Below are 20,569 nucleotides of genomic sequence, written 5' to 3'. Positions count from 1 at the left end.
TTCTCTGCTAGTCATTTTGATCATTGTTCTATGAAATATTATCAAAATATTTCAACTCGTCATATTCCAAGTGGTGTGTGTTCGTGTAATTTTTATAAAAATGTTAAGATGTATAATACCTGTTTAATTTTAACAGGTGAGAAATGCATATTTTCNAAAAAAAAAAAAAAAAAAAAAAAAAAAAAAAAAAAACCCTGATTAATTGTTTAGATGTACAACAATGATTAATCTTAAAAAAAATTGACCGATTATATTTCATATATCAGGAAGATCATTAGTTTAGAACGAAATTTTGATTCAAAATTATTTGTATCAAATCTATCTCCCAAACTAAAAATATATATAACAGTATGGACCAACATTTTGTAAAATGAAATACATTTAAAATTATGGTGTATCCGTTTGATTATGTCGTAAGTACAGACTAAGAAGTGTTTGCAATCTCTAAAACAAAATGATCCTTATGTTAAATTTGCAAAGAAAAATCTAATAATCCTTTTTTAAAATTTCTTATATTTCACATCATTCATTGAGAGTGACCGAAGAAAATTTGATCAAAACTCAAGATATAAGCGATTTATATTTGAGTTCGGCGCGATGGATGGTTTACATTCAAATACGAATCGTGTGGCCACACATAGCTATAAAATTATATTAGGTTTCTCAGTCTCACGAATATTTATCTGTGAGATAAGTCAACCTATCGATATTCACAATAAAAAATAATACTCTTAGCATAAAATAATTTAATTTAAAATCAACCTGGTTACTTTAACATATTCAATCTCGATGATCAACGGGTGATTAGAGATCAATCTTATAGAAATATACTTTTAAGATGAAAGGATAAAAACAGGTTTATCCAAGAAACAATAAAGATGAAATATTGAATAATAATCTTAAAAAGGGTGCAAATTCTTACCCAAACCATTCATGTAAGCAAAGAAGCCCACTTGATGCTGCCTGTAAGACAAGTACGACCGCCGCTTCTCGCCGCTGTCTCTGTTGTACGGCGGCCGTGTGGGTTTACCAGCAGCTACCGGCGGCCGTTTAACGTTATTGCTCACATTTTTTCTGCCGCTGTTGCTGGGAGATAACAACACGAGACCCTCCTCCTTACGGCTATTTTTTCGGCCAAAAAGGGATTCTTTGATGGTCTCTTCTTCTCCCTTTGATCTTCCTCTGTTGCTTGGAGATGACAAGACGAGACCATCCCTGCTGCCAACACTGAAGCTCCTCTGCAGAAAATCCTTCAACTTCCATTTCTTAGAGAGATAGCCGGGGAAGCTACTCCTCTTCCACCCCCCATCCTCCGCCGCCTTTGGCCGCCACACGCAGTATGTATCCGCCGGGACACCGTCTAGCTCGTCCACATCCGACGACGAGCTAGAAGACGTGGCTGTGAATGTCTCCCTTTCTTCAGCAAATAGCTTCCTTATAGGAGGCCCGATATTCGCACCCTTCTGAGAACCCGAATTCATTGGGGCCCTGTTGCTGTTAACAGTCGAGTAAAGGGGAAGGATCTTACCATCGTGGAAGATTTCATCGGCTGGAACTGTCGAATGTGCTTCAGAATTCTCCCACGTCACTGGCGCGAACTCGAATTCTCCGTCCTCTTCGACACCATCTTTCTTTGCATATTCTGAGATATCTGCTCCTTTGGCTCCTTCAAACACACCATCTTCGACCCTGAATTCTTCGACGACCCGAGCAGCGATTTCTGCTAAATTACTATTGGAAAAGCTGTTAAAGCTCGGTGATGGAGACATCACTGCATGCACTCGATCGCCTGTATTATTAATATCTAGGCATATATGAAAATCTCAAGCTTTCAGTTGCTCAACTTCCAAGAAGGGAGAAAATTAACGGTTGAAAACGGCGGAAAATCTTGAGTGAGTGGAGTTGATTGAAAGAATGAGTGGAAAATGAAAGAGAATGCATAGCGACCACGAGGAGCGGGTGACCTGAAGTATTTAATTTGCAAGGTTAAATAATTTTAAAAAGAAAGTACTGATTAAAGAAAATTCATGTAAAAAACCCCAAGTAATTTTCATTTTATTTAAAACATCTGCTCCACAAATTTTTATACTAAATATTTATAATTTTATTTTGAAATTAAGTTTCACTATTTGTTGAGCTAATTTTATGTATTTATTTAAAAATAAATATTTTCACAATAAACATTCGATGGTTTTATTTAGTCATATTAAAATAAAATCATTATGTTTAAAAACCTAAAACGATTTTACAAAATTTTGAACAAAAATTAAACACAATTACGATATAGGTATAAAATATATTTCTAATATTATTATATCAATCAATTTGAGCTTTGTTATACATCAGATGTAAGCAAGAAAATAAATTTTTTCTCCACGGTATAACTAACACTTTTTATATATTAATTATAATATAATTTGATATATAAGGTCTTTGAATGAGAAAAATTGTAGAACCCAAATTTAAAGCAATGAATTGTTTCAGATTTTTTAATAATACAATCATAATTTTTCTTTTTTTTTTTTTATAGATTTTCAAAATAAATTCTTGACTTAAACAGAATTTTGTGGAAACATGAACATAGTTACATCATAGCGTAAAAGTTCTTTACATAAAACAAAACATCCGAAATTTTTCAAATTCAAAACGGACATTTTTTTTTCCAATAAAAAAATCACTCGATCTTTGAATCTTCTGCAATGAAGCAAAGAAATCCAAAATATTTTTCTAGGGATGAAAATTGCAACCCTGATACATAGTGCAAAAAATTCCGCACAGCTTACGATTCTACAATTACAATTTTCCAATTACATGCAGACACATTTGAATTGAGGAATTATATTATTATATATTATTTGAAGCATCCATTTTGATATCACGTTATGATTACAGTAAGCTTAAGCTGGCCATGAATCTATTTTCCACACAAACTAACCCACTTCACATCTTTACATGGAATCCCAAGGAATATTTGATCAAAATTGCTATTGCAGCTCAAATGCATTAAAACCTCAGAAAAATAAGAAAGTAAAGTTCATCTCTCATGTACATCGCTGTATTTATAAACATTCCGACCTCCAAACAATGACGGAGGAGCTGAGCTACATACAAAATTGTGTGCTGGTGCTGGATTGCCTCCAACAGTTATTGACTTGTCACAGCCAAGCTCCCCAGCCAGGGAACATATGGCATAGTCGATCAGGGTCAATCGCATCTTGTATAAGTTGTTGAACCTACAAAACATACAGTATTATGTCATTCAACAGAGTCCAGGATTTTTAGATCATGAATATTGTTTGATTTCTGTGAGTTGATGTCTTTTCAGTTCTGAAACTCATGCCCTTGTAGTCCTTGATTAAATCTTTACAGGCTTGGATTAGTCATTGATTCACGCAGTAATTACATTAAAGTTGCATGATCAATGTTTCGAAACTCCATACGTGTGTTAATTTAAACATATGTAGAATGAAAGGACGACTCACAAAATTCTTGACAACATGATCCAAAGAAAAAGATAATTCAAGCTTACAAAACGAAGTGGATTTAGGACTGAAAAAACCATGAGTTAAGGTGAAATCAAGTTCCTGAGTATATTTCCAGAAATGATTAGAAGAAGATAGAAAGACAATATGTCGAAAACATCCTTCCTAAAATAGAGAAATTGTAAGAGAGGGATGGGGGGAGAGGAAATGATTTTTCATAGAAATTCAAAGTGGTCAAGTAATCCTAACGTTTTTCTGTTCCTCCACAGAAGAATCCTATTTTTAGCTCAAAGAAAAACATTTTTAACTAGTGGAAGAGGCTAGGGTGAAGCAGGAGCTCCGATCTCCACCAGGTCCCACCAGAAACATGGCTTCATGAGTTCGTTCAGTTTAATTATCTGACAAGCTCCATTCTAAACCAACAGTGTCTGCTTAATTTTTTTTTTTTAAATCACCACAATTTGTCAATAGTTCTCACAACCGTTGCTTTAAAAGTTGATGGAAGGTTCAAAATGCCATTATCTAACATGCTCAATTCAAGATTTAGAGACATGATAAAGAGTGTCATTTTGTGAACATATTACCTGCCCATGAACACTTCTCATTTCGCCATCCTCGTACCCATCTAGCTTCTGTTTTACACGCAATAAGGCTCTAGCTGCATCTTTGTTCCCTTCATACTCATCTTCATCTGAATCCTCCAAGTTGGCATCTAAATCATCGTCGATATCCTAATAAGGGTGCAAAAAACTGTTAGACAGCTCATCCATATGTTGAGAATACATACCGACCCAGTGACAAACGATTCAGGATTTAGAAATCAAGAAATCAGCTCACATGGTGCAAAAAACTGTTTAGACAGCTCATCCATATGTTGAGAATACATACCGACCCAGTGACAAACAATTCAGGATTTAGAAATCAAGAAATCAGCTCACATGGTGCAAAAAATTGTTTAGACAGCTCATCCATATGTTGAGAATACATACCTACCCAGTGACAAACGATTCAGGATTTAGAAATCAATAAATCAGCTCACATGGTGCAAAAAACTGTTTCGACAGCTCATCCATATGTTGAGAATACATACCGACCCAGTGACAAACGATTCTTGATTTAGAAATCAAGAAATAAGCTCACATGGTCACATACCTAAAAAATATGATCACCTAGACTATAATGAACTTACCCAAAAATATAATTTGCAAACGACCCCTCTAGTCCAACAAACCACCTATCTACACAAAAGTATTTAGAGCAAAAGGGAAGATATTTCATCTGATTGTACAAGGAACATCACAAGTCCTACAAAAAAATGTCTCCGTGAGGACATTCGATTTGACTTAAATAAATATATTTTTAAGTCTATCTTGATAGATTCCATCACAATGATTCTACTACCTAAAGGCTCGAAATGTACTAAAGATTACGTTCAAATTTAAGTACAGACACAAAGAAAAATAAAATGTATACCTTTTGGCGCTGCATAGCCTTTAGAGGCGATAAAGCCCATTTATATAAAGGATCGTGGATGAAAACCTGCAAATTACCACATTATTACACTATAATAGCTAGGTTTCTCATTGCATTTAGCATAGGATGATTTCCATCGATTAACTATACCTCAATAATTGTGAGCAACGCTTCCTTGTTTGTTCGCATGACAGAGAGAGTTTCCTCACAGCATCTTCTAAAAACTCCTTCCACCCCGGTAACACCCATACCATCAATGATATCCCTCGTGAGTCTAAATGGTACCTGGGTACAGTTAAGGCCATCAGTAGTCAAGGAAAATAAAAAACTAAGTGACAATTAAAACTTTCAAATTAAAACCAACTCGTTCAGGTGTTTTCAGCATCAGGCCTTGCTCAAATGCAACACCGAGATCTATATGAACAACTTCTGCACTAGATTGATCGATTAGGACATTCATGGAATGCCGATCCCCTAGTCCAACAATGTAACCCACCTATATAAAAATGAGTAATTATAGCCAATTTGAAAATAATATAACAACATAATAATTCAGGGCCAAACAAACTATGTTCGGTATTTTCTCTTAGTGGGGGACGAAACAGAATCATGTTGTGACTTCATGTACAGAGTTGATAATTGAAATGTCAGGCCAAGTCAAAAGAACAGACAGACCATTGAACTAGCGGCGACACTTCTTGTATACGCAAGTCTCTTATCAAACCAATCAGCAGGATGCCTAAATCTCTCCAAGAAGAAGTAATGCATGACTGGCCTGCGGATGATAAATCATTTGTGGAAAATTCAGCTGTTTCATAACAAGATGACATGGCAAAAAAGCACATACCTAAAATTCTTGCAGACTTCCAGGAAGGCCCTGGACTTATTATTTTCCTGCAAATAAAGAATACATAACATATATGTTCCAAATATTCTATCAATGAACAAACAATTCCTCAATGCACACCAAGTTTTAATGTTTGAAGAAAATTGAAATAACAGCCATCAAGGTAATGCATGGCATCATCAGAGTATGACATGAGCTAGAGTTTATTTCCCACAACTTTAGTTTGCAATCCGAAGTAAAATTGTGGAATAAAAAATAATATCAACTTTATTAAAAAACATCACAAAAGCCTATTTAAGCAATTTTTCTTAATGAAAAATATGGATCAGCTTTTTTATTTTCTCTAAGTAGAATCAAAACACTTGCCACTTGAAATAGAACAGGCTGAAGAGGGAAAGTGATGCATTACGTTATTAGGTTACGACATAAAGCTTGGATTGATTTCCACATCACATTCACATAATGATAGTGAATTTCATTATAAGCAAAAATTATTTTTTTATCAGAAGCATGGATCCCCAACTTTTCCTTCAATGCACAACCAAAATAGCCTCCAATTATTCAAAAACAGATTCAAGAGTGGAAACCACGTTAAGGTTATCTAACATCATACCAATGCTTTAATGAAATTTATGGTTTCCTCGTGACATGTTATCTAAGGCAAGAGAAAAAACAATTACGTGATACATCGAACTAGATCATGATTAGATATGCTAGTCTAGCTCATTTAATCACCGCTTTTGTACATTGACAAACACAATAATGAATCATTTTGTCTTCGTTTATCAACAATTTCAAGATTTTAAGGTAAATTTATTTCTAATATGTTTTAAAAGTTATACAGAGAAACTTTCACGGATATGAAAGTTCTAGAATTTTCAAGTTATAAATTCCCATCAATATTTTTGCAAGGTCTCCAAGGGGGTTTCATGTGGGTAATATGTCATGCAAATATAACTGAACCTTTTTTCACATTGGCAGCACCCTCTTCCCCCAATAGTAATTTTTTTATAAAAAGAAAGCATGTACGCTAATATGAAGTCAAAGCCATGAAACACCAACTCAAAGCAATCACATTAAAAAAAAGAACCACAAAACTGATACTAGGCCTAAGGAAGAGGCTCTGAATTTTAAGGAATTCAAAAGGGTTAACTAATTTTTAAAAGAAGAAAGTAGAAGTTGGTGTACCCCAGTAATACGTCAATGGGAAAGAGGTTAACCATTTACATCAAATTTTTAAAAAACAGGTTGCTTCTTGAATCTGAAAATACTAATGGTTTGCAATGCAACATAGAAAAGAGGAAGGTACTTTCCCTTAGTCGAATCATGGACAAAAACATAAAATGCGAGATGACAAATTACTCTGTTTCGACTGATTATCACAGTTCTACTTTTTATCCACCCACCACCCCAAGTGGCAACAGTTCATCGTGCATTTTACCTTATGACTTATGCATGAAGATGAAGGGGAGTACCCAAGTTGACTTAGCAAGTCTTTAGTGCTAAAGTGTACCATATCCCCGTCTGACATGACTTTACTTAGAAACAAACAAGATACATAAGGGTAAAAGCATGCCATTATGCAATAGGAAAAGGAAAATAACAAGAATTTAAAGAACATGACACATACTGCAGTCACATGCTGCCTGCATTTGAGAAATGTCCAATCTCCTACTCCATAGCGACCATGGGCTCCACCATTTCTGGAGCTGGATAGGAGAAATAAATGTATTCATCATGCAGATAATCATGCAGAAATCAAACTGTGTTTTAAGGCAATTATAGTTTCATTAACCTTCCTATAAGATATTCACCCAGTGGGACAGTTCCATTCACCCATTCCAGAACACCAGCACTGGGTGTAAAAGGAACTACCTGTGTCATCATAGCAAATGAACTTAGAGTTTCTGTTCATATGTGCTCAATAGCTGACCACATAGAAAATTAATGTAGATATTTAAATATTTAGAAAATATAAAGGAACAGAATATAAAGGAACATCGTCAAACTTATTTCAAAGGATTCCAAGGAAAGGAAATCTTTTAGGACTTGAGCATCTTACAAATAGACATAACTAGAGCTATGGTTATTCAACTAATAGAAAATTGTGTTTTGCTTTATTTTAAAATTTTTTTATAAGAAACAATATTTTATTAAAATCTTAAAAGATGTTAATAACAATAAGTGGACTAGTGATCCACGTCAACAAAAACTACATAAGATCGTTACCCTATAAATGATACACAAAAGTCCAATCTCTAAATAAATCTTAGATTGAAACATTCTGAAATTTTTCATGAATATCAATCCACGTAACAATTTTAATCTTGATTTTATCAACGCACTCGACACTATTGTCTTCCGTATTATCAAAAATTCTTCGATTTCTCTCTAACCACACCGACCAACATATGTCGTGAACCACCGCTTGCAAAAAAATTCTTCCCCTGTTGCCAAGCAGTCGTCCAAGATCCATGGTAAATAAATCCTTCGTTGACTTCGGCACCACCCAAACCAAATCCAATTCTTTCAAAGCTCTAGCCCACAAGTCGTTCCTGAATGCACAATGAATGAACATATGGTCTTTCCCTTTCATTCCAATAGAACAAACCAAACCAATTTGGGCACATTGCACATGAGGGTCATTTCTTTTGCATCATCTTCAAGGTTGGCAACTTACCCAAAATCACTGTATACGAGAATATCTGGATCTTTGTTGGAACTGAACCTTCCAAATAACATAGAAATACAGAAAAACGACCGTCGGGAAAGAATGACGCAAAGGACTAAACTGAGAAAAAACCAAAAGGATCCCCACTCCACACTCGGATATCATCTATCCCTTCAATCAACCTTATCCTATCTAACTCACCAATTAACTCAGTCGACTCTGATAACTCATCATCCCTCAAAACTCTTCGAAAATACAAGTTCCATGAATGGGAAGACGACGAATTGTCAAAGTGAGCAAAAAAAGATATAGGCATGTTATAAACTGCGGAAAGCTGAAATAAAGTCAAGTAAAGATCCCTAAAAGAAGAATCCTCCACCATCTGTCTTCCCAAAACCTAGCTTTGGTACTTCCTCTAACTTTTATTCTCACTAATTGTTGAAAAGTCGGGTAAGATGGGATTTTTTTTATAAGAAACAATATTTTATTAATTATATGATAAGAGTTAGTTACAACAGTGGACTAGTTGTCCACTAGCAACATGAGTTACATAATATCAAAACCGTATCAATGATACATATAAGCCCGATCTCTCAAAATATCTAAGATCGTCACGTTCTTGAATTTATCATGAATGCTGATCCACAAAGCAACTTTTGTCTTGATCTTATCCTAGCATTGTTCTCTATTGTCCTCCTTATCTTCAAAAATTCTTCAATTTCTTTTTAGCCATACTGTCCAGCATATTCCTTGCACCACCACTCACAAAAAATTTCTTCCCCTTGTACCTGTTAGTTGTCCTAGATCCAAGCAAAGCACCACCCAAAGCAATTCCAGTTCTTTCAAAGCTCTAGTCCACAAACCGATCGTGAATGCACAATGAATTAGCATATGATCCTGCGTTTCCACTTCATTCCTACACAATACACACCAATTGAGACTCATAGCCATAGAGGGCCACTTTTTTTGCATCATCTCCGAGGTCGGTAGGTTACCCAGAATTGCCGTCCACGAAAATACCAGAATCTTTGTTGGAACTGGAACCTTCCATACAACATTGAAAAAAATAAAAAGCGGGAAGAGAGTATGTGGAAAAAACGAGTCAAAGAAAGATTTTACCGAGAAAAGACCAGACGGATCCCCAGTCCACACTAGATAGTCATCTACCCCTTCAACCAACCTAGTCCTATACTCCTATCTAAGAAACCTAATAACTTAGACAACTGAAACAGTTCCTCATCTCTCACGACCCTTCTAAAATGCAAATCCCATGATTGATTAGATGTCGAATTGTCAAAATGAACAAAGTGTGATATAGGCATGTTTTGAACCGTTGAATGCTGAAATAAGGCCGGAAAAAGTTCTTTGAAGGAGTAATCCCCCCACCACCTATCTTCCCAAAATCTAGCCTTGTTACCTCCTCTAACCTTAATCGAAACTAGTTGCAGAAAAGTTGGGTATATTCGAGAAATAAACTTTCATGGGCATCTAAATGTGACACTTCTTGCTAAGCTAATTGTTCAACTTCTTCTTCTTCACATTGGATGCCCAACAAAGCACTCTTTTCCCAATTAATTTTTAACTCAGACATGTTGCAAAATGACCTCACAACTTCCACCAAAAATCTTATATGATTCTCTTCCTCAACAAAGAAAAGGGAATCATCCGCAAACTGAATATAAGATATCTCTATCCTATTTCTACCAACCTCGATCCCTCTTATTAAATCCATGTCCTCAACTTTATCAATCAATCCCCCCAAACACATCTACTACCAAGTTAAACAAAAAAAGAGACAAAGGACCACCTTGTCACATAAAACAACATATTTGCTTTTATGTAAAAAACTATTACCAAAATGAAAATTTTAACACAATACAATTTGCTCTAGAAAAGAAAGTTCAAGAAAGCAGCATTGATTAATTTGCTTTTATGATCACACTACCTTGTATGTGCGTATTCTGAGTCTCCTCTTCCACGTGTCACGATTTTTCTGCAAGAAAGTGTTGACTAAACCAAAAAACTGTTCCATCACCTGTGAATTATTTTTAAAAAAATACATAATGAAACCCATTGAGTATTTGCAAATATAAAAAAATAGAATATATCACCACTAAAAAGAAAGGAAAATGGATGAAACGAAAAAAGGAATAACAGAGATTCATTTCAAGCATGATTGTGCAGAGAAAACGGGATAAACCAAGCTGGGCTGGTACAACAGACAGCTGGTTTTCACGAAATGTAAGAAATCTAGAAGTCGAAAGCAACTCAACAAAACTATTGGTGGAAGTCAAAGTGAGGCTACAGGCACAATAACTTTAAACAAAAAAATGAAAATTCACCACTCTTGGACCAAATGCACTAGATTGTTACTGCTCAATTAATTTCAAAAACATACTTTCCACAAAGCACTGCTGTTAAATCACCAATTGACAGCCCCTTTCGCGTTTAATTTCTTTTAATTTGTGTAATCTCTATTTTGAACAAGGATAACTGTACAGGAAAGACATTAAAATGAAACCAGCTTGCTCTAAAAATGTGATAATCTTGAAACTCTGGGAAGTATGTTAAATTCAATTGAGATTTTACCGCTGGCTGTAACTCCTCAAAATAAAGTGTGTCCAACCACAACTATTGTAGTTCATCTTTTACCAAGGATACCGTATGATTCACAAGAATAACAAATGGACTGAACGCTTACAGCATCTTGTCTCAAATCATCATTTCCAGATTTTGCCAGTTGTCTGTATCTCATCCCATCAGAACCTAGGCACTCAACCACTTTCGGAGCATTTATACCATTCATTATGCTGCATATTTGAGTGCAAAAACGGAAAGTCAAAAAAAAGGTAGAGCGTATTTATGAGAGCCTTATGCTGACTGCACTTATTTACTCACAATACTTGGGTTCTATATTATTATTATAACCTTTTTCACTATGATCAATTATTATAAATATAATAAAGATTAATTCATTTCAAAGGAAAAGATTATCCTCTTAATTATAACCTTAAAAGCCTTTTCTAGTTTCCTTGAAATCACACAAAAGAAAAAAAAATTCCATAATATTCCTTAATCCAAATTCAGGATCCAAACAGAGGGATAATTACTCACGTGACAGAATCAGCCAGCCCTCTGAAGTGGGGGAAAAACCCTTTAGGATATTGACAAGTTTGGTCAACAGGGAAATTAGATGTTACCACAGGAACCTGAAATGAAACATGTAGTCAGATGCCTCACTTAACCATCTCCATGACAAATAAAGTAAGTGCTAAGGTAGTATAGAGGTATCTTTAACAAAAAAATTGGCCAAGTACAGATACTAAGACCTACAAAAGAAACCAAAAGATAAGTCTTACGAGCTCGAGTTCTCTAATGCTACGGAGTTCTCTCGGTAGAGTAACTTTTTTGTTGGTATCCTGTTCACACATTCCTTCCATTAGCTAAAAAAACCCATTATTCGACTCAAGATACCCCAGGAAGAAGAAAAAGACCCAGAAAACAAAGATGTAATGCACAGAAATAATTACCAGAAATAAGAATGAGCAAAGTAATGACAGTCAATTACCTCACTTTTTGTTTCCAACTCAGCAAGTTTAATGTAAATCTCCACCATTTGTTTCATCTAAGGCACACAAAATGCGAAACCAGAAAGTGAGAGGAAACAATATAAACCATGTAGATAAACATCAGAAAAATGAGGGGTTTACTTGGCTGATGACAGCACCATGGTATGCAGATAGCTCCCTTAAGAGATCTTCTGCTGCAACCTTTTTATCGACATCCACCACAAATGAGTTTCTACTACGCTGTTTGTCCTTGATCCGGTCACCATTTGCCAGAGCCAGCAGCTGATAAGTAACAGAAGGAAGAGAAATGCCAAGGTCATGTATATAATTTTTCTTATTAAAAATCTAAACCACAGGGACGTAATATAAAGTCGATGACTACTCAGTGGAAGTGGAGGGGTTTATTGAAGTGACAGAAAGGATTATAATGAAAAACAAACATCAATCTCTAGCAACTAAAGATAATATCTTCCTGCAACAAAAAAATTCATACCTGAAAAATTGTATGATAAGGATGGTCAAGTGCCATCTTCTTCACGAGAGAAACCAACGCAAACTGCAATCATCAACGAGTCATCACACATAAATAGAGGACAAAATATACATAGTAAGGATAAACATCGGAAAAAACAAAGTGAGCATCATAAATTAACCTGAAAATTTTTAGGTGCCAAAGAATCTTTGTTGCCACCCATCCGTGAAGCAATTTGATAAACCAATGGTATAAACTTGTAAGACTGTACCTGCAAGCATATGGACACAACAAATGCATAACTTTGTCCAGAAGATGATGATCTGAGCTACTGGAACATATCATTTCCCATGGCCCCGAATTAACCAAAGCATGATATCAACATAATACCTCCTTGATGGTGCTGAGCATACTATCTATTGCTATCTCTTTGTTTGTAAGACTGAACCACATGGAAACAAGTCGAAACACCTAAAAGTTCAAAAAATAAAAACACATGTCAACTAATAGAAAAAATATATATTTAGAATTACAAAACTATAAGGAACAGAAAGTGATGAAAATTAACTAGTTGCATAATAAGCATTAAATCAATAAATGTGTTTAATCGATCAGAGGACAACTTTGAAGCCACAACGCATCCATATGTTCAAGTTCAAGTACTAATAAGAACTCATATCATGCAAAACAAACATGCAACTAGGATCTGTGTTTTAATGAACATCATTTTAATTTTTAACTGCACGTAATTAATTGTTGTCCAAATTACGAACAGCTGACTCTGAGATGTGATGCATTTGCCATTGCTTGTATTAAGATCTTGGTTTCAAAGTCAGAGGTAGGAATCTATTCACAGTTCCTAGGCCATAAGAATAAACCAAATTCCTTTTGTTTAAAACAAACATGTTTTGCAACTAAACTTAACCAACCATGTTTTGTGTCTAAACCTAAACCATGTTGGTGGGAAGCACACAAGCGTGACTGAAACTGATTCTTGGCAGTCCTTAAAACTCATATCCACGCCGATTTTATACTCCAGTTGCTCGCAATTGAATTATTCTAACTCCTTTATAAAGTCTTCATCTTTAAAATGGATATTTATTTTCCCACAGCATCTTTTCTAGGAGTATAGAATGCAATGGCCTTGTGTTATCCTCTTTCAAACTAGTGACTTTTGTTACCAGTAGTCAATAATTAGTTTGTGGTAAGCATGGATATAAATATTCAATGCGTAATTCAAATGAGGGATGTCGACAGAGATACCCATTGCAACATGATGCAGACCCCTAATTTTCTCAGAACGGTCACATAAATCGGTGAACTGTCAATCTATTGGAAGGTAGTTGATTCTCCCAATAGCTTTATCATCCTACTATTTAAAACTAATGGAATGTGATTAAAAAAATAGACTGCTTCACGAGTATATGTATTTCTACACAAGCAAAAACTCAATTTGTTACCATATGAAGTTTCGAGAAATCCTGTGAATCAGTCAGTACCAAGGCTCAGGAAAATGATCCCAAACACTTATATTCTAGTTAACTTCAGGGCAGTGATCTATGGCATGTTTGGTGAGTGAGAATTTTCAAATTCATGTACTAAGTACTGTAATTCTACTCTGATTGAAATGAAATGAACACAATTGTAAATACATACCACTTGGACATCATATTTGTCACCAATGATCAAACATTGCTTGTATCCCTCTACTGCTGTTGAGAGAAATTTGTCCCTATCTTCCTGGGTAGCAAATGTAAGATGTAGAAACAAGATCAGTAGTATCATCAAAACAAAATCAGCTATAGGAAAGGTGCAGCCAAAGTACAAAAGAGATTCAGGCCAGTTAACCAAATACATTTTTTTGACAACCAAATAAAACAAAACATGATGCTGGGACAAAGCAGAAATAACCGTAAATAATGAAAAGAAAAGATCGATGTTGAACAGTAAGTATTCGATAAGCTACCGAATCTTCAGCCATCAATTGCATAATAACAATGTGAAATGGGTCAACTCATACAAATAATGCCAATTCCAGCAAAACTGTCCACCCTTGATCATACCTGCAATTTCTCCGCCTCCCCTTTGTCCATTGAAAGTTGCTTTTGTAGCTCTTGTATTTTTAATGAGTAATCAATCTTATCTCCCTAAAATCCACATCGTCAAACATCTCATTAATAATACCCCTCACAATTAATTGACAGTGGCAGCTGCAAGTGACCTATCTTAGGAAAATACAAGCATAGGGACTCACTTTTGACGTCTTCAAACGCTTAAGAAGTGCTTCTAGCTCTCTTGTCTGCATCTCAACAAGACAACAACACATTTACAATTGAAATCACCAATGAGCAAAATAAACCCCTTCCTCCAACCTTCAGCTCCCTCTAGTAAAATTTTGTGCATTTTCTTTGCCTATCTTGTTATATATGGAGCATACCTTGTGTTTCCGTAAACGGATTGCTACGTGCCATTCATTGGAGTTAAGTCTCTCTTCGTGACTACGAAAAAGAGCATCTGCATAGTGTGCGAGATTAAAATGCATTTGGCTCCTTTTTTCTGCTGACAACTTTTCAGTGGTAATGTTATTTCCAGCTAGAACAACAGCATGTTTCAGGTACTTCTCCAATATAGTCCTCGAGCTGCAGCATGACCACAGACGACGATGAAAGTTATCAATTTACAAAATAAAAAAATTTAGATGCATACTAACTGTTAATATATCCGAAGATCAACTTGTGTATCCAATAATTGAAACATCAATTTTAGCTAGTTCATGAATTTCAGTAATCCATGTCTCAAATTGAAAGTTCTGGTAAACTTATGGCGCGCACAAACTCGCATGCCAGTTTTAGGATAAAGTTTGATGATATCCAACACTTTTTAACCCAGAATACTCAATAATCAATAACATAAAAGCAGTCAGTACTAGAGGTAAGTAGAACTTGAACCAATCCGAACCAAATCAAACTAATGGTTTGGATTGGATTTTAGTCACGGTTTAGATCAGTTTAGAATTAACCAAATTGAAAAAATTGGGTTGGTTGAAGTTTTGATTAAATATGAAAATTACCAACTTTTATGATTGAAAACAGCACAAGTAAGAAATTTATCCAAATTGTATCAGACAGAGATTATTACCAAGTATGATTACATTCACTAGCGTGAAATATACAAAGTAAATTAATCATCCTCTAACGATGGGCAGAATAACAAAAACTTGGAAATGTAAACAGCAAACTTACTATGAAAACAGCTAAAAAGAGATTCATTAAATAATTTTTTTTTCATTTCTACAGCTGCTAAATTTTTAAGAAAAAAATCTATGAAACTAGTATTATATATAAAAATAGGCTAGTGTGACTTGCACTCCAATTTGTATTACACCTGCTCTATTTTGCACACAAATAAAAATGATTTCATTTATAAAGTGGGATACGTATAGCATCAACCAGAGTGAAAATAGCATCAATGTTAGAAATAACAGTATATTCAGACGGACAAAATGTGTATATGAACAATAATTAAAGAACCTGTAGGGTAAGGAATATAATGGTGGATAACTGACTTGCTTGATCGAGTTTCTGCCAGCCACTTTCCAACTAAGCGAAAGACATCTGCTGCGTCTTCCTTCAATTGACGATTTTGTGAAATATGATCAGCAAGATTGATTGCCATTTCGTGCTGACCTTGGGCACGAAGGAGCTTAGCTTCTTCAAGCTTTTCATCAGAAGTTCATGAATGTGAGAGAGAGAGAGAGAGAGAGAGAGAGAGAGAGAGAGAGAGAGTTGCAGGGTGCAGCTAAACCCCTTCACTGCAAATTCACATACCACAACCAATGATGACTAAAACAAGAAGTACCAAAGAGTTATATTCAACGGATCTATGATCTGTGATAACTCAATGGGAAAGCATGTCCACACTCCAGACCACATGCAAGATCATGCATATATGGAGAAAGAAACATTTCAGAGATATTCAGACAAAATAAGGGTGAGAACAGAATCTTGCAACAGTGAATGATGAAATTCAGAAAATATAATGAATTTATTTTCTCATCCTAGCCTACCAAGGCCCAACAAAGGAATACGAAGGTGCATTTACAAGAGTGGAGTGAACACAATCGGCAGATGGATTTCACATTCCATGAGATATGGACTATCAAAGAGAAACACATACCCTTCCAAGCCAGCACACATTGAGTACTCTTGTCCAATTCAGAGAAAATAAACTTAAATTAATAAAAGTATTCCGAGCCCTATAGACGAAATAGAAAAAACGAGAATCTAAATACAGGGAACAAAGTATTTTGGGACAAGAGGTGTTTGGACCAAATGAATATTGATTGTACAAATGCGTAATTGGTGATACAAGGGCCAAAAAAGGCTGAGAGCCAGGAAAATTTTACACAAGTGGAGCACAAAAGACGGATTTTAACACGTACCCTTCCAAGCCAGTACAAGTTAGAATACTCTTCTCCCAAACCTGAGCAAAGATACTTAAATTCATGCAAGGCTGCCGCAGCCTGAGAAGTCCTACAGCCCTACAGATGAGCAACCAAAAAATCATCTTAGCAAGGTCAGCTCTGGCATATTACAAACTTTTAAAAGAATACCTTTCGAAGAATTGAAGCCGATTCCAAGAGATGATGTGCAGTACTGTCACTGGAATTTAAAACCTGAAGCAAGACTCTTCTGAATGCTATGAAAGGTTCCAACATATTCATGTGCAACTCCGCTTGCTTGAAAATACGGATCCATATCTTATGCAGCGTCTGCAACTACAATTTTCGGATTTAAACCCAAGGGTGAGTGAATGAATATACTTGATAATCAAATATAAGAGTGTACAATGCTATTAGACATTGAATCTGACTCATGACCAAACGAACATAACTAGGATTGGTTCAGGGNTATAGATGCTAAGTTTTAATCCAAGATGTTATCAATCAAATAGACATTTCCTTATTTTGGATACAAAATGTGACAAATACTTGATATATGATGGTAATGCAAGCAATGCATTTACTGAGGACGAGAATTCAACAAGATACCTGATCCATGGAGGGGACAACAGGTTCAGATAACAGTTTCTGTCTCTCAGAAGATGAATCAAATTTTTCACAGGATGAATTCCAACGCAAATCCCAAGCCATTCCAAGATGATAAAAAATCTGGGAGGCATTTCGTGTAGAAATCATCAAGCAATTAATAGATCATAGAAATACTTGTTTTATCATCTTAAGAAAGACCTCTATTTCCCAAAAAGGACATCCATGAGATAACCTACACTCGTAAACACATCCAGTAAAAAAATGGCTGCTTGGAACTTTACATACCTGAAGTTTCACTAACGTCGAGTAGATATATTCGGTACTCTCCTTGCTTGCATGGAAAATGGACATCAGAAGATCCTGATAAAGTTCTTAGTTATTCTAACAGGTTTTAGCACCCCAAAAATTATCAGGGAGTACTGCAAGCAAACCAACCTGCTTCGTGTTCCTTAACGTTGTATAGAATTCATCATATTCTCCTTCTTGTAGTGCTCTCAAACAACTGCGTTGGAGCAAAAAGAACCGCATCATTTAATTCTCGACATGATTCCAAATTCAAGCAAAATGTTCATCGTATTGATAGCCTAAGATAGGTTTTATGTACGTAATAATGAAATTGAATATAACAATTCCAACAAATATAAGAACAAGATCATCAAAAGATAAGTTCTATCGGAGTTTTAGAGCACACAACAAATTATGCATAAGTTGCAAATTAAAGGAATTGACTAGAGGAATTTCTTAGACACAACAGAGCAATAGAATAATGGCAAATGGAAAGAAAGTACATAATGTACGCATTAAAACCCAACTTTGGAACTTGCATCCATTCAGCATCAAACCTTGATAGTATGTGGTGCATAAGCATTATACTTAGTTGGAATATAGAGCATCATACTCAGTTGGTTGACAAGCATTGTACTCCAATGGATAGTATATAATGAATGACATTTAGATCCAGTAACCACTTTCTAGCAAGCTACTAGTAATCTAGACCATTTCTTGACTCATAAGATTACACGAAAGCATTTTGCGTGCAAATTTTCCAGGGATTAATGTCCAGTATTAACGTGAGCATGATCCTAGCTTTCAAGCAACCTAGAAGAATCAAACTTGTGCATTAGAAGCAATTTTTTGGGCTGCGTAAGTAAGCCGATATCAAGACCAAGAACAAGTTATTGAGTCATTTTAAGTAATTTAATTTAATTGTATTTTTACTGTATATTTTTATTTATTTTTTTGGGTCAATTGTAATATTATAATTACATCCTTGTGGGCTTATACTTATATTGTTTTGTTAACACTCGCATAAATGCTTAGAGGCCTATTTATANCACACACACACAAAACTAAGTGTTCTCTCTCCATATTTTATGGAGGTACGAAACTTGTAGTTTGTGATTCTTGTGAATAATAGCACAATATTGCTTGGTATCCTTGTTTGTGGCCTCACTAGCATCACATCAAGTATACTGAAGCTTCAGATTTATAATAAAGAGTAAATTGAAGTTTCAGATATTTTCAAATGTTAAAATTAAAATTGAATCACCTAAATTCTCACTAAATTTCAAATCCAAGGAAGTACCCATGCAAATTTTCATTGAAATGGTGTCCACCAGGTTGATGAGAAACAGGTGCAGCACCACAAGAATACAATGAACAAAAATCCCAATTTCCTGCACGCCAAGCAGCTTCATACTGCATAACAAGAAAAAAGCAAAGCCATTGAACAAACTACCACTCAGGATGTAGAATAAAAGATGGGTAGATTATCACTTTTCATTTATTTAAACCTGAAGCTCAGCAAATTCTAGATCGTGTTGTAACCGACCCCTCTGAGTAGTCAGCCCTTGACAATATACATCCAACACATGAGTACAGCCAATTTGCTGTAAAGACCTAACTAAACCTTTATAAGGTTTCTTGTGTGTCGTGTCATGTTCAGTTTGAGAGAAAAATGCATGAGCTGGCTGCTGAGAATTCCCAGAAGAAAGGTACGTGGAGCCATTCATTTGTGGCATTAGCTCAAAGCGTGCTTGCAAATCCAAGTATTCAAGCGCCTTACTCCAATTTCCCTCATGTTGAAAAGTTGTTATCTGAGAGCTGAGCTGCAAAAACAAAAGATGAAGAATACTGACACGGCCGAACAGCAAGCTAGGGAATATGGAAGCTATCAAAGTTCTCTTCTGCCAGATAAGAGGGCGAGGAGATTTCTTATTTCTAGAGACATGGGTTCAGCAGTTGTTTAAGAAAATAAATCGACAATAAATTAACTTCAAACAATTCGTTGATTTTAATCATTTAATCATACAAGTATGACTCCAAATTGAAGGGTTACTTTTAAGGGAGGTTATTTCCGTAAATTCTCTTGGTGCATGCACAAGAGAGAGGCTTCTGAGGCACTCATGTTGATATTTATTCTCCCTCTCAAGATTGATTTGCATGTCTATCTCATTGCAATCACATCCTAGAAAAGTTGCAGAGTAGTTCCATGACACTAAGATAAATTCGCTAAAACATCAAGGTATTGTCTCATTACAAAGGCATATTCTGAGAAGATATACAGGGTTATGATACTATAGACTAAAAATGGAAGTGCAGTGAATAGATTTCCTCAAAAATATCATATTGAGGTGGCAGCTATTATTTTAACCAGACCAATAATGAGGTACTAAGGAAAGATTCTCCAGGGAACTTCATGAGGAGGCTACTATCAGAAGAAATAGTTCTAATGTCCTCTTCATGAGCCTTCTCATCCAAATTTTATATCGCTTATTCAAAGACCTAATATTCTAGGCTAAATTCTACATCAAGAATCCGAAAATCATATATGAAACCATTCCCGTGAATGTTCCTTCCATCACAACAAAAATGAGATCCCCGATACGTATGATGAAGTCTTGATTCCCAAAAAACCTCAATAACTTGGGATTCTAATTATAAATCTTTAAGGGGATATTGAAACCTATTGGTGAATGATAAGTTTATATAGGCAAAAGTTTTTC

At 35.3% G+C, this 20,569-nt stretch overlaps 2 protein-coding genes across 51 annotated transcripts in view; both read right to left on the bottom strand.

Annotated features, from left to right (window-relative positions):
* Positions 1–767: 767 nt before the first annotated feature.
* Positions 768–1,938, bottom strand: LOC140967583 (uncharacterized). Its single transcript, XM_073428193.1, has one exon. The coding sequence runs from the start codon at positions 1,767–1,769 to the stop codon at positions 900–902; it is 870 nt and encodes a 289-aa protein (XP_073284294.1). The 5' UTR covers positions 1,770–1,938; the 3' UTR covers positions 768–899.
* An 892-nt stretch (positions 1,939–2,830) lies between these two features.
* Positions 2,831–20,569, bottom strand: part of LOC140967632 (serine/threonine-protein kinase ATM) — a 50,464-nt gene continuing 32,725 nt past the window's right edge. For all 50 annotated transcript variants that reach the window (XM_073428265.1, XM_073428253.1, XM_073428258.1 and 47 more), the window contains 30 exons: positions 19,358–19,672; positions 19,150–19,262; positions 18,000–18,066; positions 17,850–17,924; positions 17,565–17,684; positions 17,127–17,291; positions 16,956–17,054; positions 16,080–16,231; positions 14,952–15,153; positions 14,769–14,813; positions 14,578–14,661; positions 14,171–14,254; positions 12,905–12,985; positions 12,696–12,785; positions 12,536–12,598; positions 12,184–12,324; positions 12,042–12,098; positions 11,833–11,892; positions 11,588–11,682; positions 11,175–11,283; positions 10,419–10,508; positions 7,598–7,677; positions 7,433–7,511; positions 5,803–5,849; positions 5,631–5,730; positions 5,320–5,451; positions 5,106–5,240; positions 4,956–5,021; positions 4,067–4,213; positions 2,831–3,233 (listed from right to left, as the gene is read on the bottom strand). In XM_073428265.1, the coding sequence (XP_073284366.1) occupies positions 3,156–3,233; positions 4,067–4,213; positions 4,956–5,021; positions 5,106–5,240; positions 5,320–5,451; positions 5,631–5,730; positions 5,803–5,849; positions 7,433–7,511; positions 7,598–7,677; positions 10,419–10,508; positions 11,175–11,283; positions 11,588–11,682; positions 11,833–11,892; positions 12,042–12,098; positions 12,184–12,324; positions 12,536–12,598; positions 12,696–12,785; positions 12,905–12,985; positions 14,171–14,254; positions 14,578–14,661; positions 14,769–14,813; positions 14,952–15,153; positions 16,080–16,231; positions 16,956–17,054; positions 17,127–17,291; positions 17,565–17,684; positions 17,850–17,924; positions 18,000–18,066; positions 19,150–19,262; positions 19,358–19,672 (3,171 nt within the window). In that variant the 3' untranslated portion in view covers positions 2,831–3,155. The remainder of the gene's footprint in view (positions 3,234–4,066; positions 4,214–4,955; positions 5,022–5,105; positions 5,241–5,319; positions 5,452–5,630; positions 5,731–5,802; positions 5,850–7,432; positions 7,512–7,597; positions 7,678–10,418; positions 10,509–11,174; positions 11,284–11,587; positions 11,683–11,832; positions 11,893–12,041; positions 12,099–12,183; positions 12,325–12,535; positions 12,599–12,695; positions 12,786–12,904; positions 12,986–14,170; positions 14,255–14,577; positions 14,662–14,768; positions 14,814–14,951; positions 15,154–16,079; positions 16,232–16,955; positions 17,055–17,126; positions 17,292–17,564; positions 17,685–17,849; positions 17,925–17,999; positions 18,067–19,149; positions 19,263–19,357; positions 19,673–20,569) is intronic.

Source organism: Primulina huaijiensis, unplaced genomic scaffold, assembly GCF_012295235.1.
Source record: "Primulina huaijiensis isolate GDHJ02 unplaced genomic scaffold, ASM1229523v2 scaffold25443, whole genome shotgun sequence".
In the NCBI taxonomy this organism is placed as follows: domain Eukaryota; kingdom Viridiplantae; phylum Streptophyta; class Magnoliopsida; order Lamiales; family Gesneriaceae; genus Primulina; species Primulina huaijiensis.
Note: the sequence above shows the minus strand (reverse complement) of the source record. Positions and strands in the feature narration are given on the sequence as shown.

What these genes read in the sequence shown, in the direction of transcription:
- LOC140967583 (XM_073428193.1), bottom strand. Translation starts at nt 1,769, where the DNA reads ATGTCTCCATCACCGAGCTTTAACAGCTTTTCCAATAGTAATTTAGCA.